Raw genomic sequence first — 19,654 nt, 5'->3', positions numbered from 1 at the left:
TATAGGACGAAAAATGAGGCTAGAGAAGATATCTTGAATGTTGTACTAGCTTATGATTTGATGCTAACGAACACTTTTTTCAGAAAATGGAGTCACATCTAATCACATATCACAGTGGCTATAATCGTAGCCAGATTGATTTCTTTCTGGCAAGAAGAGAAGATAGAATCTCTTGTGTTGACTGTAAGGTCTACGTTGGAGAATATGTCGCTACGCAACATAAGCTAGTAGTCCTTAAGGTTTGATTAAACAAACTACATAAAATGCAGAAGAGTGCTCATAGCCTAAGGATAAGATTGTGGAAGCTAAAGGAGGAAAAAGAGGTAGAATTCAAGGAAAGAATGCTCCATGAAAGACCATGGGAGTTAGACGGAGGAACAAATGAAATATGGAATAAGATAGCGATGTGTATCCAAAATGTGGGAAGGAGGGTGTTTGGAGAAAGTAGAAGGAATGAATGTCAAAACAAAGGAAATATGGTGGTGGAATGAAGATATGCAAGAGAAAATTAAATAAAAGAAGGAATGCTTTAGATATTTGCATAAAATTCCTAATGATGAGAACTTGCAAAAGTTTCAATTGGCTAGAAAAAAGCCAAGAAAGCAATGAGAAAAGCTAAAGGCAAGGTTTTCGCCGATTTGTATAAAAATCTTGGGAGCAAGGGCAGTCAAAAAGGTACATATAAACTTACAAAATTGAAGGATAAGAAAAGTAAAGACCTCACCCAGATTATATGCATCAAGGATGAAAATAAAAAACTTTCAGTAAGAGATATAGACGTAAAAGAAAGGTGGATGAACTACTTTAACAAGCTTTCTATTGGAGCAGGCGATAAAAGTGAGGTGGATTTAGAGGATGCTTATGATGATTTGAATAAGAGATTTATGTGCACAATCACAGCACATGAAGTTAAGGAGGCTTTAAAGAGGATGAAAACTAGTAAAGCTTTTGGAATTGATGGTGTCCCTATTGAAGTGTGGATAGGCTTGGGGGATGTGGCAATAAAATGGTTGACCAATCTTTTCAATATGTCTGATATATGGAGAAAATGTTTGCTTGTGCCTATTTACAAAAATAAGGGAGATGTTCAGAATTGTTTTAACTATAGAGGCATTAAGCTTATGAGCCATACAATGAAGTTGTGGGAGAATTATTAAACATCGCTTGAGGATAGAGACAAAGGTCTCTATAAATTGATTTAGATTTATGCTAGAAAAATGTACCATGGAAGCCATTTTCTTGATGCGACAATTAACTGAAAGATATCGAGAAAAGAAGAAGGACTTACATATGGTGTTTATAGATTTTGAGAAGGCTTACAATAGGATCCCAAGGAAAGTGTTATGGTGGGTTCCTGAGAAGAAAAAAAAGTATCATCAAAGTATGTAGATGCAATCAAGGATATGTATGATGGTGTTACTACATGTGTGAAAGCTTATAATGAAACATCAAGTTATTTTCATATCAAATAGGTGTACACCAAGGTTCTGCGCTAAGTCCTTATCTTTTTGCTTTAGTTATGGATGAACTAACAAAAGATTCCAATAGGAAGTGGCATGGTGTGTGCTTTTTGCAGATAATATTGTGCTTACTAATAAGATCAAGGCTGGTGTTAATAGAAAACTAGAATTATGGAGAAGCACGTTGGAGTCTAAAGAATTTACGTTAAGCCGGAGCATGACTGAGTACATGATGTGTGAGTTTCCTCTGGTAAGAGATGGTGATCAAGATGTCGTGTAGCTACTTGGACAAGAGGTACTAAAGAAAGATTCTTTTAAATATCTGGGATCAATTTTGCAAAAAGGTAGAGAGATTGATGATGATGTAAATCATAGAATAAAAGCAAGGTGGACAAAATGGCATAGTGCATCTGGATTTCTATGAGACCACAAAACTCCCCTTAATCTAAAAGAAAAATTATATAGAACAACAGTAAGACTTGCAATGTTATATGGAGTTGAATGTTGGTTAGCACATAGGCACACATAGGCAACATGAGCAAAAAATGGGAGTAGCAACAATGTGGATGTTAAGATGGATGGGTGGTCATACGAGGAAGGACAAAATAAGAAATGAAGTTATTTGACGAAAGGTGGGAGTAGTACTGGTGGTGGAAAAGACGAGAGAACTTCGATTGAGCTAGTTTGGGCACGTAATGAGAAAACTCCAGGATGTCGTTGTTAGAACAAAATTTTGTTACCAAGAGCTTGATACAGAGATGTAGAGGTAGACTGAAACTTACTTAGGGAAAGGTAGAGCATGACACAAAAGTTTGTCACCTACATTTAAATCTTCCAAAACTTCATGTTCTTGGCAACCTTATAATTCTCTCCAAATTTACTTAGGTATTTGGCTACCTCTCAAACAATGGGTTTCACAACCTTTTCAACTTGAAGGTACAAGAAGAGAAATGTTTGGAAATGAATATACATTCTCAAAGTGTGGATATACAACTTGAAGCACTATGAGTATATAGATTTTGACAATATGAGCTCAAATATGTTTGATCTTTGAAGGATATAAAGAATATGCAAATGATAGTGTAGAAGCTTTCATAGTATGCTTAAGATGTGTTGGAATGGTGTTCAATCAATTTTAGGGTCGTGAGGAATGTATATATAGCGAGTTTTCCCAAAACTAGTCGCTTATAGCCGTTATAGGCTTTCTGTCCCAGTGATAATCAATTACCACTATTTGTTAATCAATTACCTCTAAGGTGCAGGTAACCAATTACCATGTGCAGGTAATTGTAAACTTAATGGTAATCAATTACCATGTGCAGGTAATCGATTTCCAACCTAACAACAAGAATATTGTTTTGTGTTTTGGGCATAACTTGAGCTATTCTTGTCAAATTGATGTGATCTTGGCCTTTTTGGAAAGATAAGAGAGAGTTATAAAACTTATATGAATAACATAGAACCAAATCCATCATCTTGGATACTAAAATTTTTCCGAAAGACAACAATAAAATTATGCAGCAAATTTTAATTTCAAATGTTTTCTTGCTTGCTTCCAACCACTTTTTATGAAAGATCTTGACTTGATAAATATGTTTTGAAGTTATAAAACATGTCAAGGATCTTTTCCAAAAAATTTAAAATATCTTTAAAGTGTTTAAAGTTATGGATGAGGCAATTTGAAAAACATGATTATTTTGAGAAAAACTTTGAGCTCATGCAATGTAATATGCCATATACCCTTACATATAAGTCTAAGTCCTAAAGAGATATTCTAAATATAATTTTAGACTTAACTTAATGTCTTGTATCTTGGATCTTTACTTGAGCTTATCTTAGATGTTGTCCATGGTTTGTTGTCTTTGACATTGGTGTTGCTCTTTTAATTATTCTTTGTTGCTCTTGATCCAATAATCTTTCCACTTTGATATGTCATTACTCTTCTTGTGTGGCTATATCATACATCTTCAATATCCACATATGGTTGATGTATTTTGCTCTTGATCAATGCTTTTCTCTTTTTGTCATTGTCATTTTGTTATCATCAAAACATATCTTGTATCTACAAAGGACACCAACCCGATGAAGGATCATCACAGTTTTGCTCTGCAAGAGGTAATAAAAAATGATGATGATTTGTTGTATTCTAAACTGCAACAATCTAAACACTTTCGCAGATCCAATTATGTTGGAGTTGTTGGAATAGGACTTGGTGGAGGAGTTTGATCATTTCCTTCTTCATCTATTTTCTCCTTTGAGTCATCATCATCTTTAAAATAGCCTTCCAGCTTCTTTTGTTCATCTCCAGTAATCTGCTTCATCAAACTCTACATCTCGTGAAATAATCACCTTTTTGGTTAGAGGATTGTAGAGTTTGTATGCTTTACTTCTAAGGTCGTAGCCTGTAAAAATGCATTTCTCCCCTTTATCATCTAGCTTCTTTCTCCTTTGATCTGGAATGTGGGCATATGTTATGCAACTAAAAATTCTTAAACGGCTTACTTCTGGTTTCTTGCCACTCCATGCTTCATTTGGAGTCTTGAATTGTACGCTTTTTGTTGGGCACCAGTTTAGTAGATAAGTAACACATTGAACAGCATCAGCCCAAAATATTCTTGGTTGTTGCTTTTCCTTTAGCATGCTCCTCACCATATCAAGAATTATACGATTCTTTCTTTCTAAAATGTCATTTTGTTGTGGAGTGTAGGCAGCTATCAATTGATGAATTATACCATACTGTTTGCAAAAGTTATCAAACAATTTGAAAGTATATTCACCTCATCTATATGTTCTGAGTGTCTTTAGATATTGACCACTTTGCTTTTCCACTGTTGCTTCAAATTATTTGAATTTTTCAAGAGCTTGTGATTTTTTTTTTGATTATATACACCCGGACTTTTCTGCTAAAATCATCAATAAAAGTTATATAATACATGTTTCCTCCAGGTGATGGAATGTCAAATGGACCAGCAATATTTGAGTGAACCAACTGCAATGGTCATCTAGCTCTCCATGATTTTCCAACTTCAAAGCTTTGCTTGTGCTGCTTTCCTTTCACGCAACTTTCACACAATTGATCTGGATGATTTATTTGTGGCAATTCGTTCACCATCCTTGCTTTTGACAATAGCTTCAGGCCAGTGAATCCAAGATGATCAAATCTGAGGTGCCATAACCACGAAATATATTTTGTGATGGACTTCATGCATCTTATTGCTTGCGTTTGGATATTCAGCTTGAAAAGGCAATTCCTTGTCATATCAACGTTCACAATCAACTCTCCCTTTTGATTTCTTATGTGAAGAGAGTCATTTTTCAAGTGTATATCATAATATTTCTCCAAAAGTTGGCCAATACTGAGAAGATTGCTTTTCAAAGATGAATTATAATACACGTCTGAGATATATGCCTTACCTCCTTTTTTTTTGTAAAAATCATAATTTTTCCCATGCCTTTAACTATAACCTTTGATATATCTTCAAAAGTGACTTTTCCTTGAACTTCTTCTTTTAGCTCTGTGAATAACTCCTTTTTGCCGCATATGTGATTGCTTGCTCCTGTGTAAAGGTATTAGACATCCTTACTACTATCTTTATCACCTTTGTACGTGAACAACATGGCCAGTTCATCAGTTTTCTCATCATTTGCGGTATAATGACTTCTCTCTACCACTTTAGCAACATCTCACATTCATAGCTGAGATGACCATATATGTTACAGTTATAACACTGTAAGTGAGATTTATCACCTTTTTCTTGAAATCTTCCTCCTACTCGAGCCATGAAACTACGTCCTCGGCCACGATTATGTGCTCCTTGACCATGTCTATATGTTGTTGCATCGATCTGAAGTCTTCTATTTGTTTGGGCATATCCACCATGTCCACCACGACAACCTTGAGTGTTGAATCCATCTTGGGTGTTGAAGCTTCCTCTCTATCCTCCATGATTTCCTCTGACAGGTACAAAGCTATTCCTGGCTTGGTTTCCATCAAGAGACAACTTGATTTGCATAGCTTGCTCTAAACTGCTAGAGCCTTCATTCAACATCATTCTTTGCTCGTGAGCTTGAAGAGAACCCACAAGCTCATCAATAGACATAACTAACAAGTCTTTGGCTTCTTCAGTGACAGTGACAATATAATCAAATCTTCTTGATAATGAGCGTAGTACTCTTCATTATTCTGACATCATCTAAAGCTTCTACATTTTTTTCATCTCCTTGGCCACCTTTTGCATTCGTGAGACATAATCTGTGACTGGCTCTCCACTTTGTTTCTTCAAATTTTCAAACTCATCTCTAAGTGACTCGAGCCACACCTTTTTGGCTTTGTCAGCTCCTTGGCAGGATTTCTGCAAGATCTCCCATGCTTCATTGGATGACTTTGAGTCATATATTTTTTCAAAGGTTGATTCATCAACACCTTGAAAAATTAAAATTAGAGCCTTCTTACGTGTTTCTTTAAGTGTCCTTTTTTGTGCATCTGTCATGGCTGCTTCAGCGGCTACATCTACAGGCTCCAAGTATTCGATTTCAACGAGCTCCCAGACATCTTGTGAATCTAGGAGCGTCTTCATATGAGTGTTCCAGTTTCCATAATTTGACTTTGTTAATTGTGGAATTTGAGGTTGAAATATCTCAATCATGTTTGATCGACCATAGCTCTGATACCACTTGTTGGAAATTTATAACAAAGAAACACAAAAGAAAAAACACACTTGAATTATATTAAAGACTTCCTCACAAATTCACTCACCGATTTCTATTCACAAGTGCTACGACACTTTTACACACACACACACTTGTTTTTTTTTTCCATTACAATAGCATACTCACTTCACAATCTATTTTTTAGAAACGACAATGTTCTAATTTATAGCTAGAATAGCCAACTTTGTTGGCTAACTTAAATATATTATAATACCTACTACACATAATTATTCAAAAGATGTTACCTACTCAGACTAGTGTTGTCCCACTTTCACAATAATCACAGCATTATCTAATAAATACAAGTATAATTGTCCAGCATCCCACTTCCACATACAATTATTTCCAACTAACTCCCTTTCTTTTATTTTGCCACCCTATCATCCAAATTATTCTTATCTTTAACTTAATAATAGCTTGCACAAATCACATTGTCTTGGAGCTTTCTAATTATTATTTGCAATGAAGCTTCAAGTTGTCTTTCAATCATAGCTAAGATGGTGGAGACTAAATCAAAGTTGAGTTTATCTTCTAACAGTTCCACCAAGCTGCTTGGAGTGTCACATATAAAGAAGGCACCAATTGTCGTAATGGCTGCAGGCACAACGACAAGGCCAAGAGAGAGTCACCAACCCCAAGTGTGCTTTGCAGTAACATAGTTTATGCAGCCTGCAGCCACCACACCAACTTCTACAAAGAATTGGAACCCTGTGTTGAATGCACCACGCCATTTGGGTGGAGCGATTTCAGAGAGGTACAATGGAGTAGCCTTAATCAATTGCAACACATATATCATAATCTTTGTATGTATGTCAATACTGTAATAATTTTTATTAGGGAAAGATCTGTTTATAATTTTTTTTACAAATTACACTAAGTATGACCAGTCATACACTCTTGATTGAAATATGACCGGTTAGACATAATATAGTTTGTAAATAAAAAGTTTGCAAATATAACTTTCCCATTTTTATTATATTCAATAATCATGTATAGGATGTAGGACTCAATCCGTGGTTTTATTTCTTTAATCGTAATATATAATCTAGTTAAAAAAAATCAACACTACTACTTTAATTTTTATTTTTTTTATTCACACAAAATATTGCTTGAATAAAAAATGTATGCATTGGGCTTACTTGATTAGTGAAACCGATCCCAAAGCCGAGAAGGATACGGCCCAAGATGAGCATAGCAATATTTTTGGCACCACCGGCAAGGAAGATGGTACCACCCTCTCTCTTAAAAGGTCTGCCATTCCATTTCTTTGGTAAACAGGCGAATCCCCCACCGGCCATTTTGAACCTTCTTTGTTGACGATCTCCTCCTCAGGTTCCAAGCACCAGGATTGCTATTAAGCTTATTCTGACTCTCTGCAAGGACGCTCACAATAAGACCGTGCCAAATTGCCCATACACAAAGGTGCTGGTTGAATTTCCTTTTACTTTCAATTTTTTGTTTTATTTTTACTCCATGTAGGTGTAGATGTTAGAAAAAAGTATTTCTAGTACAGGTCCATGTCAAAAATTATTTACTAATGTGTCAAACTTATAATGCACAAAATTACAAAATTTAAAGAATTGATAAATATCAATATGCTTCTTTAATTTTTGGAAAAAGTTCACCAATGTTCCTGTGGTTTGCTTCAGAATCATTTTTGCCCCTATGGTTTTTTTTCTATCACATATGCCCCTGTGCTTTGTAAAAAATAAGAAACCACAGGGATATATGTGATAAAAAACATACCCTTTTACAAACCACAGGGGCATATGTGATAAGAAAAAAACCACAGAAACATAAGTGATTCTAAAGTAAACCACATGGGCATTGGTGAACTTTTCCTTTAATTTTTATATAGGCAAATGATCGTTATTCTATATGCACCGAAGAAGGCATAGATATATATATATATATATATATAAGGCAAAAAGGACTGAACTTTTAAAGGAAACAACGGTGTATTTTATTAGTTATAACTATATATTTCGAAGAGTATATAATTATAATATTAAACCTTCCTTATATTTTATTATGTCTTCACCTTTTTTCACTACCTCGCTTGTTTCTTCTGTGTTGCTTTGTTTTTATCAAACCTCATCTTCAAACTTGGAAACAGCTTCGGCAATGGTTTACTCCTCTACACTCACTGGGAATTACAAATGTTACCAAATGCACCGAAAGAGAGAAACCTCATGAAACAAATTAATCCAATAGACAGAGAGAATTATGTAAGGCAACAATTCAAAAATCTTTTTGAAGGGACCAGCAAAATGAAAAATGCAAGAACAGTCTGTGTCTCAAAACGTAAACAAAGTTGAAGGAAGAAGAACAACGAAAGCAAAAAAAAAAAAAAACAGGCAGGAGATTACAAAGAGAAAAGGTTTCTTTGTCTTCTAGCGTTTTTCTGTGGCGGGTTGTTCCAAACTTGAGGAGATCAAAGAAAAAAGACGGATAGAAAATTAGTCTTATGAGGCGTACAAGAAAAATAAATTATTTATGGATCTGAGTCAGAATAAAATCTAGTGTAAATCTCTTTAACTTTCTTGTCATGTTATAAGAAATTATGTTTCACTCCAATTTTTATATAAAGTTATACTGGATGCTATCAATCTGTTTTTGATTAACGCGATCTTCTAAAATAAAATAAAATAAAATATTAACTTAAGTATATTTTTAGTTTATATGAATGTGAAGGTGGAGTCGGAATACATAATAGACCAACAACTGTCGGAATTTGACTACAAATTTGTGATGGGGTTCTAAATTTGAGGTTAATGAGTATCTTTCGTACCATTTGGGATAAGCTGATTTCTTGAGATGGTAGAATTAACAATGCTTCAGGTGGTGGGCTCTTGTAAAAAAAGCAGAGGCCACGAATTTGAGGGCTAAAAAAATCGTTTGTAGTTTAAAAAATTAAAAAACTAAATGCTAAAAAATATACAAAATAACTAATTATCAATGTAAGACTGTCATTTATACAACATGATATTTCTGGTGACGTCTTTTAGCAAGGTAATTAAAATCGAGATTTTACATAAAATTAAAAAGAAATAAAAAATAATAAAACATAAAATTGTAATGTAAAAATAATCATAAAAATATAAAAGTGTTTAGAATATTGATAAAAATATTTTAATGAAAAAAAAAGTTGTATAAACACAAAATCATAATGATAAATTAAGATTTTAACTACCCTACTTATAAAACAACCCCTCGAATAGGAAAAAAAAAATCTTTCATGCTAAGAATGTTTGATACATCTGCCCAAAAGAAGAAACTTTTTGAGCACTCAAGTTTTGCTCGTGGAATAGCACAGCGCATATGGAAAGTGTTAATTTATGTGATATTTTTCAATTTCATTAATGGGTGGGGAAGGAAAAATCAATTAAAATGGCCTGATTAATTGCCCATCAACCACTATAATAAAAATTCATTGATGGATAAATGTAATTGAAAATTCATTGATGGATGGGGAGAAAATAATTCCATTAAAATGGCGTGACCGAATGTCTATTTATAACTATAATTATAATTCATTAATGCATAAATGGAATTTGTAATCACAGCTGTAACGGTTGTTACATGTCCATTAAGTTTCCCGTCCGAATTGCAAATTGCAACAAACGTTCAATTTCCTTCTAAATATGAATGAAAACCGTATCCATTATTTAATTGCGTTTTTATACACATAAAAATCGCATTAACTATTTTGGGAATAAGTTTTGATAGTTAACATTTGTCATTGCGAAAGTTAAAAGATTCATGTATTTCTAAAATGTAACGTTATAGAACATAGAAGGTTTAATTGTATCTAAGTCCCTATTCCCACCAAATGCATCTTTGTAGAGCGACGAAAAATTCTATTGTCGGTTCAAAGAATTGAAACTTGTAAAGATATCTAAGATTCAACTCGTCTCAAAGAGATAATTGTGATCTGCATAAAAAAAACCACCACCTTTCACCAGTGGGCTAATCGTGTGACACGATTAGCATTTTTTATAAGGGCTAAGTGTTTGTCATTTTAAATAAAATAAGTTATGTCATTTTAGGAGAGAGATAGACACAAGAAATGAAAATCATGGGGGAGAGAGTGAGTGATTTTTTTTCTAATTTAAATTTTAAATAAAAAATGATATTTTATGTCTGTCTTTCTCTTCAAATGACATAACTTTATGTCATTTAAAATGATAAACACTTTTCCCTTTTTATAAATATAGTTATTCCATATAGCATTTTTATTCATGCAAGTGTTATATGAAATAACGTATTCCATATGTGACGTGTGCAAAATAGTCTTATACTAATATTTAGTTAGGAAATGAACTTCTTCCATATATGAAAAAATTGCAAAAAAAAAAATGTTTTTACTGCAATCAATTACAACTATGTATTCCTGAAAATACATAGTTATAGTCAGAATTTTTTTTTCTTTCTCCATGTTAGCAGACAACTTCAGACGAGAAAGAGAAAAAAAAAGCTATAAGATCGTAATTATGTATTCTCGGGAATACATAGTTATAATCAGTTGCTGCAAAAAAAAAAATTGATGAGAAACTTATTCTGCAACATTATTATAACTATGTACTACGAAGAGTACATAGTTATAATATTAAAGTTGTTTTTTCTTTCTTTCTTCTCAGTCACTTCTTAGAACATGTCGACTGACATGAAGAGAGAAAAAAAAAACAACTTTAATATTATAACTTTGTATTCGCTGAAGTATATATTTGCAATGGGGTTGAGGGACAATTTTCTCATTATGCAACATGACAAATGTAAAACCCTTTAATTTTTCACAAAAATAACCACAATAATTTTTAAACCCAAATTTGAGGGTCTAAATTAAGAAGGAATAAAACGTGTGGAGAATAGACAAAATCCTCGCAACTATGTGTCCATCATATACTCTATTCTCATGTTTATGAAAAATTTGTGTTATGGACCTGAATAAGGCACATATTCTAAAAGATCCAAAACGGGCTAACGGGTAAGAGAGAATTCAAGAAAGATTAATTAATTATACTAATATTACTACGGCATCAATGGATCATGGACTGGACCCCAAACATTTCTAAGAGACCCAGAATTTCACTATTGTCAGGTAACTCGTCTATAAATAAGGGGTTAAATTAATAAGATATACTAAAGACTTTATTTTGATCATACCACATCACTTATTTTACTGGATCTTACGGAGCCTGTTCATGCAGGATAGGATCGAGTCTGATCATAGAAAAGATTCTCTTCACTTCAAGCGAACCGGCCTATCTTCTATAGAGGACTTGCGCAGTGGTTGGAACAAAGACACATTTAATTGTAAATTCAAACGTGGCAGATAAGAAAAAAATTATATATTTGCGCGGCCCAGTTAATAGTTCAAGTCACACACTCCCATAATCCATTTTTTTCTAAACTCTTTCTTAGCTATCATTGTTCACACACCACATCATTTGGCTATGTCATTTATTATAGTGCACAGTGATCCGTTGATCTCTCTCATAGATACCTGAAAGAGGGCACACAGATTTAATATTAATATACTAGTCACAAAATTGGATATATCTATCCCTAGGACAGAAATGTTGCAACAGAGAAAAGGGAAAATAATATACTTGGGGAGTGGAAATTTTTTTCAAGAGTATCAAATTCGGTCTCCCTCTTTTCCAAATTGAAATTTTTTTATCTCATTTAAATCCATGTCTTTATTCATATTTTCCTTCAAGTTCTGATACTTTACTTCTTTTAAAAATGATGTAGATACTACAGTAATATCAAAAAAATTCTATGGGGAGTGGGGACGTGATAGTAACCCAAAATGCTCACCTTTAAAAAATAAAATAAAATATACAAACTAAAACTTAAATTTTGGAGAGATTAAACCCAAAATTTAGTATATTCGTGAGAACATGATACATATGAATTAATAGTCTGTCAGATCTAATAATAAGGTAAAGACCAAAAGTGTTCACTTTTAAAAAAACTAAAACAAACAAATCAAAATCCAGGTATTTAAAAATCTAAAAATAATTAATTAATATATTTATAGAGATGAAAATATACTTAATTAGCCCTAAAACATTTTACTTGAACCAATGACTAATCATAATATACTTCTGACTTTGCTTTTTTGTGCTAAACGTGATAATACAATCTAGACAAGGGGACGTATCATTAGTTCAAAAGTTTTAAAAGTCGAATACTTTGAGGGAGGATATATTGATTACTAAAAGTTTCCACTACCACCTTACTACCTATCTAATCATCATTGGATTAACATTTTCTCTCTCTTCAAAAACTTTTTAACATTTTCTCTCTTTGATGCAATTGTGATTTGATAGGTAGTAAGATGGTAGTGGACACTTTTGGTAGTCACAATATCCCCCCGAATACTTTACCTGTAACTCTAAAGGTGGCCCCTCTCGTACAATCTAGAAAATTTTGTCATTATGTATTTGATTAATAATATATAAAAAAAGCATCGTTTCATTAATAATTGCTCACGCTTTCTCCTTCTTTTATAAGTACATAAACAGGCCTTTCAAGAACCTTTTTTTTATTAATAAAAGTTTAGGTGCGGATAGACACCGATCTCCTACCACGGTCAGAACAGATCTCCCAATTTCTTTGAAATTTTTTGAGAAAGATTACAGATCATTCACCAATAAAATTCTCATATCATCTGCTTGGATTCGAACTCATGCCCTTGTAAAATATGATTCAAATCCTTAAATAAGTGTGACCACCCTTATTAGCTTTCAAGAAACCCTTTTGATTCCAGAATAAAAGCAACAAATCTCTGAATTATTAATATCTAGAATGTGAAAAGACAATCTAAAGTCGAAACAACAAATTCCAAAAGTGAACATCCAGAGCATGTACATACGATCTAGAAACTTAAGAATACCATGGAGGAGGTACCTTACGTCACAGACACAAGATACGACAACAGAATAATACAAGACAAGATGCACCCCAATCATTAGCATCTCGAAACAAAACTCGCCTTCTGCAACTTTCAGACTCTCTAGGTTTGAAGATCACCAAACAGTGAGGGGTTTCTTTGCCAACTTATTGGGAGTAGTAGACGAGCCCGAAACTCTGACAAACATACATGTACTAGTGTCTAGTGGTTGAGTAAAATATAAAACAAAAGACATTGATCCGGGAAATTGTAGCAACTCTAATGAAAACAACAACATGTCTTGTCTAACAGTTATTTAAACATCACTTCTTGAAAACGCTTCCCGAGAAAATCTTCTTGCAATATGGGCTGGTGCGTAAGATTTTGTAAGGGCGAACTGCTTCAACCAAAGATGCATGCAGAGAACCCTGTGTCATGCACAATCCTTGAATTAATACATCTACCATAGCATGCTATAGCTGTGCTACAAGAGCTATATAAATGAAAATTTTCAAACCTTGGTCACTGCAAGAGCACATTGAATAACATAGTTGGCAAATGGGTCTTGCAATAACTGTTCAAAGTGAGGAGCAGACAGCAATTCTCGAACTATCCTCGATCTGCTGTCTCCAACATGCCTAAGGCATTTTTCAACCACGTGACTGCTACACTTTTGTTTAGAGAGGTTTACATAATTCCCTTTGAACTGACCAATCAGCTTGGTTGATGCAGTTTGGGTCTCCATCTCTATAATATACTGAACAACATAATTTCTGCTAGATAATTTGTGTGTTAGAAATTTAGAGAAAAAGGTAAGAAAACACTAAACCCAAGAACAATCATAGAAGTATGACCATTTCCACAACATGTTTCAAGAACCATGGTTTGAAATATGTGTTCTAAATAAACCTCAAAATGTTCACCTCCAACCCCAAGATCTGTGTTGTTACATATGGAAAGCAAACCAAGCAGTAATAACTCGCCTCAGAGCATAGAAAACAGTAAAGAAAAAAAAAATTATCGGGACATCATTAACAAAATTCGTTAATGTAAGGATGGACATAGCCGCAGATCACCTATAAACAGAGTAAAAGAGAAATCCAATTTAATTCTTTGTACAAAACATTTTCCAGTTCAAATTTTATAATTGAATAATCAGTAATTATTACATTTAGTTAACCTCATTTTATTGCAAATAGAACTGTGGGTTTTATAAGAGTTGTGTTGTAGGAAAAGTGATTCTGTAATGTTATAGAAATTCGTTTTGCGTGCCGTAATTTTTTTTTTTTCCTTCAAAAAATGTGAGCCCCACAAAATATTGTATGTGTAGGAAAGTTTGTTGTGTCATGTTAAATGACAAATGCAAACCCCTAGAAGTATTTCAAAAACCATGATATACATTAGAGTTCTTCAAAAACCACTGTGACTACTACTCAAGGATTAAATGCCTGCATGTGAAATTTAGGATAGCTAGTGAAACTCTAACATAATTACAAGAATCTTTGCGACAAACAAGCAAAAGGACCATCTAATTAACATTTATGTCTCCCAAAAGGCATGGATATACTGCTAGAAGTACTACATCTAGTCTCAAAATTAAACATTGAGAAGATATATTAAATATAAAACTCGAGGCATCATTAAAATAGCACCAAGTATTGAAGGTATAGCTTCAATTAATTTGGGCTCTCAATAAGATCTTAAGACCTGTTGTCCCGAAAAAAGTAACAAACTATTAATTACATGCGCAAGATCAAAAGAAAATTACCCATATGGATCCTGAGCGAGGAGAAGCCCATGCTTGCATATTTCTGTGACCAGCTTATCTCGATGCTTTCCCATGGAGTGATCAATGCAACGTTGCAGTACACAACATCCATGTCGATGAGTAGCTATGTCAAGACAAAACTTCTCGGCAGCATCAAAAATAAACTGGAATAAATCAAAAAGAGAAACAAGAAGCATCTCCATAATTTTGTTTAAATGATCAGGTCCAATGAAAAACAGACAACGTATCACATATTAAGGCATGTGTACAGGCTCGAGATTTTTTTGAATTCTACAATCAAAGAACGTCCTCAATAGATAGCAAACTTTGTTCTACAGCTGACTTACCTTTGCAAAATCTCTGATGATAAAGACCAGACAAATATAGACTTCTAAATAAGCAAATCCCAGAAACAAAATATTGATCAGAGTGGTAAGCACATAATCATTATTTTAAAATTTGACAGAATGATTATATAACATGATATGCGCCATCATCAGACATCAAACTCTAACAATGACATTTTGGAGTAGAATGTATAAAATAAATTGAGACTCTCAGAGCAGTAACATTAACTTCCAACAAGTGATAGACTAGAGAAACTTTCCAAAAATATAAATTCATTAAGCTAGCACTGAACCAGTTTTTAAGTATGACCGTATGAGATAGAGAGATCACACTATAAAAAATTGTATTAAATCATGATTAAACAACTTCGTACTACTCCAATATAACATAGATGCTCTCGACTCCGTGTGATGTTGATTGAAGATCAGTTTGTACCAGGCTGTTGATGCTAATGAAGATTTAGACTGATGGCTCCATATAACTCCGAATAAAAGTGGAGATGAATTTGAAATCTTAATTACTTGACTTCTTGTAAATTTGATGCATTTATGAGGAATGATTAAGAGACCAAAAGCATACCGACCTATTCCTTATGCCTTTGATATGCCCAAGGTATGAAAGCGAGAATGGAGATGCATAACAAATTCCCATGTTAGGCAATGTCAAGTCAAGGTTAGTATTATGAGAATATGACTGGTCGTCTCACAATTCTTTTCTTTGAAATGGAGATCTTACACTTGATCAGAAATGTCTAATAAGAATGCTACTAACAAGTTAGTTTCTCATCCCACTTTTGACGCCAAGAGTACTGCATTGTCATATAGTTGCATCATAATGTTCATTGAGCACCAAAGAACAAAACACAGATAAAAAAAAAATCTGAAGAATAGGATTAAATGTAAAAACTTAAAGGAGGGGGAAAGAGTAAAAGAGAGAACCGTTATACCTGATTATCTTGACAGCTAAGGCATTGCAAGCAACGCTGTATGACGTGATTTCCATTCAGATCCTTAATAAGTTCAAGAAAACCTGGTTGAATGGCAGACTTCACTAATGAAATTTGTTTCCCAGAGTTGAGGGTCTCAATCAACTTCTGTACCACGCGTGTGCTGAAGCAATAATACTATTAACTCAGTGACCAAACCAAATCAAATACATGCTTTATCCTATTTATAAAGAGAACAAATTCAAAATTAAATTGGAAGGTGTACCCGTGTGTATTCAAAGAGATTCGAACAAGCTGCCCTGGTTCCTTAGTCAACATAAGCACAATCTGCAATCTTTGATCTTCATTGCATACATCCAGCAACTTCTGCACAAGGTAATTCCCAAAAGGGTCCAGCATAAGTTCAACAACATTATGAATGATTCCCTCAAACACCATACACATGTCTTCACAGGTTCCCTCATCAACCATCCGCTGTAGGAAGCGACAACCATTCTGATCCTTTGCCATATTGTGAATGTACGCACGCACCTCAGCCAGAGAATAAAAATTCAGCAGCGGGGGCAGAGGTAAATGACTAGCCAGAGTGCTATTATTCTTACAAATTTGATTAGCAGGAGTACGAGAAATGTGTCTAGAAACATCATCCCCCACAATGTGAATTGCAACCTCATCACGGGAATTCTTTTTATAGCCCCTCAAAGAATTGTACCCGTTTTCAATGCAGTTTTTCATATCCTTCCCTTGTATAATAATACTATTATCACATCTAAACGGCGCAGGATCCCCACCAGCTCTTCTGGGAGAGAGACAATGGGGAAGTTCATTGTTGGCAGATGTCACAGGACAGTGATGTGATGAACCATTGACATTGGGATTCAAAGCAATTCTGGGATGCATCATCTGAGAGAATTTAAAGGGGTTTCTGAGACCGCAGCCAGCTTCACAATTCATTCCGAGGGGCTGTGAACCCACGAAACGATCACAAAGATAAGGGTTAATAAAAGATGGGTTCTGCAATTGAACTTGTCCATCACATTCACCACTACCCGTCCCCTGCATCTGTCTCATGTGATGATATACTTGGTTGGTGTGATCATGAGAGAAAGATGACTCCGTTGGGGTACCAAATGTGTAACCTTCGTCGCAGAAAGGTAAACTTTGTGAAACTCCCTCATTGCTAACATGCTGATATTGGGTTCCTGTTTCATTGAAAAATGGAACATTTCCATCTAAGGAAAAAGCGTACGAGTTCATATCGTATCCCCTGGTTCTGGTTCTGGTTCCATCGATGACACTGATATTCATTCTGGAGAAATCATTGGACAGTACCAGATCATCGACCCAGTTATCACTGCGACTCGACGAGTCCTTTTCCAACCACAATTGAGTGGGACAGTGATCGTTTCGAGAAGGAGCTGATGATGCTGAATATGGAGAGAAACCAAAGCCATTGGAGAATGGGGTCGAGACCCTGCTGAGAGGGGACCCTACAGCCACGTTGTCAGGGTGAAGATGATGAACACGGACACTTGTTGGTGTTGGTGTTGGTCCATTGGGAATCCCAATCAACCTCGTTCCCACATCGTTCTCTGCGTTGTTCCTCGTATTGTTGAACATTATTTTTTACGATGAAGGGGAAAAGGGAAGGAGAATAAGGATTCAAGAAACAAGATTCAGTTTTTTTTTTTTTTTTTTTTTTTTTTTGAAAGAACACGTGAAAGAGGATAGAATTAGAAAGGACACAAGGATGTGGAAATATTTGTAGTAGGAAATGTCAGAGCATTTGAATCAGGTTTTTGATTTAATGGGGATTTGTGAGAAGAATGAGAATATCTCTCTCTCTCACACACACACACTATCAGGAAAGGAACAAAGAGAATATCGCACACTCTCAGAGGGGATTCTGATTTTGGTACCGACTGTTTTAGCAGTGTGTGTAGTGTGTAGGGGAGGGGTAAGAGAGCCAGTCACGTTACAAATTCAAGGGCACTTTTGGGCACACGTATATATGTATCTCCACGTATCATTGAAAAAATAAAAATATATTCAATTCAAATTAACAGTTTATCATAATTTTGGTAACAAATTATGGGATAGGATATTGTGACACACGCACAATGTTACGATCATATCTTAACCGTTGATTTCCGTCAATCAACGGTTATCATTTATTACGAATTAATAATTAAATGAGTTTGATTTAAAAAATGATAACCGTTGATTGACGGAAATCAACGATTAAGATGTGGTCGTAACATTGTGCGTAACATTATTTTCATATCTTATCTTATATTACTTTTTTTCAATTCAAAGTTTTAAATAAAGATTAAAAACTATTAAAAGATAAGAATAAATTTAAAAAAAAAAACAATCAATATCTTCGTAGTTTACTGATATTACAATCAATTTAAAGTTTTTCAAGTGACAATTATTTTAAAATGAAGAGGATCATTTAACACTATTAAGTATTTAAAAAAAATGTGCTCTAAAGAAAAAAAATCTGTATGTCCACATATTTTCTTTTGTTCGTATAAAAGTAAAACAGAAAAAAAAATGTGTGATGGGATTTTGATTTAAGAAATTGTGTTTGATTTTATCGTACTCTTGTGTTTTTTTTCCAGTTATATTATGAATTTTAACAAGTTTCAGAGTTTTGTGCACTAAATAAGCGGCAAAAAATTTAATTTATTGCTTTTGTTAATAAAAAATTACGAATAAACAGTCGTTTTGAATTAATTACGAAAATGAAGCAGTCAAACACGCCCCATAGGGGCGTGACCGGTCGGAGAGAGACACGCTCAATGTTGGGCGTGACCTAAGCGTGACTCACGCCCACATGAGGCGTGACCAAGTTGGAGAGAAACACGTCCAATATTGGGCGTGACCTAGGAGAGAGACACGCCCATTGTTGGGCGTGTTTCACCAGGTGCTGTCATGTGTCACAAAAGTCAACAATTTGACCGTAAAACTTTGGAAGTCCATAACTTTTGACTCGGGTATCTGCATTAGGTAATTTTTTTTTGATTCCACATAACTTTTCGAGATCTACGTAATGAAACCTAATTTGACCTATTTTGTCTCTCACAAAAAAATTTGAATTTACAACAATAATACCATAATTATTAAAAATGACATGACTTTGTTACCTTATAATTATTACTAAAAATAATCTAACATTTTTATAATCATGAACAAAAACTTAAAAATCAAAATAAAACGAAAAGCACTCACTTAACTTTTTAATATAAATTATTCAATATTCTGTCACCGACAGATGTTAACTTTTATTAATTATAAATTTCATAAAATTCTTCATTCAAAATTTTAATATATATCTCAATAACATACATAATTAACCTTATCATAACTTACCATAATCATAAGGATCTCTATTATGAATGTTTCTAATCATAACAGTGGTTTTCTGTCCATTAATTTTTGTTTAAACGTTCTTATGGTTTCATTATTGTAAATTCAATTTTTTTGTGAGAGACAAAATATGCCAAATGAGGTGTCAT

The 19,654-nt window shown here is 34.0% G+C and overlaps 1 protein-coding gene across 1 annotated transcript; it reads right to left on the bottom strand.

Annotated features, from left to right (window-relative positions):
- Window positions 1-13,394: 13,394 nt before the first annotated feature.
- Window positions 13,395-17,753, bottom strand: LOC133291653 (putative pumilio homolog 7, chloroplastic). The gene is made up of 5 exons (XM_061489954.1): window positions 16,399-17,753; window positions 16,134-16,296; window positions 14,840-15,003; window positions 13,589-13,844; window positions 13,395-13,499 (listed from the first exon to the last, which is right to left on the bottom strand). The coding sequence occupies exons 1-5, from the start codon at window positions 17,751-17,753 to the stop codon at window positions 13,395-13,397; spliced, it is 2,043 nt and encodes a 680-aa protein (XP_061345938.1).
- Between the last annotated feature and the right edge of the window lie 1,901 nt (window positions 17,754-19,654).

This window comes from Gastrolobium bilobum, unplaced genomic scaffold (genome assembly GCF_033153095.1).
Source record: "Gastrolobium bilobum isolate Gb01-03AN ecotype WA unplaced genomic scaffold, APGP_CSIRO_Gbil_v1 utg1076, whole genome shotgun sequence".
Classification (NCBI taxonomy): Eukaryota; Viridiplantae; Streptophyta; class Magnoliopsida; order Fabales; family Fabaceae; genus Gastrolobium; species Gastrolobium bilobum.
Note: the sequence above shows the minus strand (reverse complement) of the source record. Positions and strands in the feature narration are given on the sequence as shown.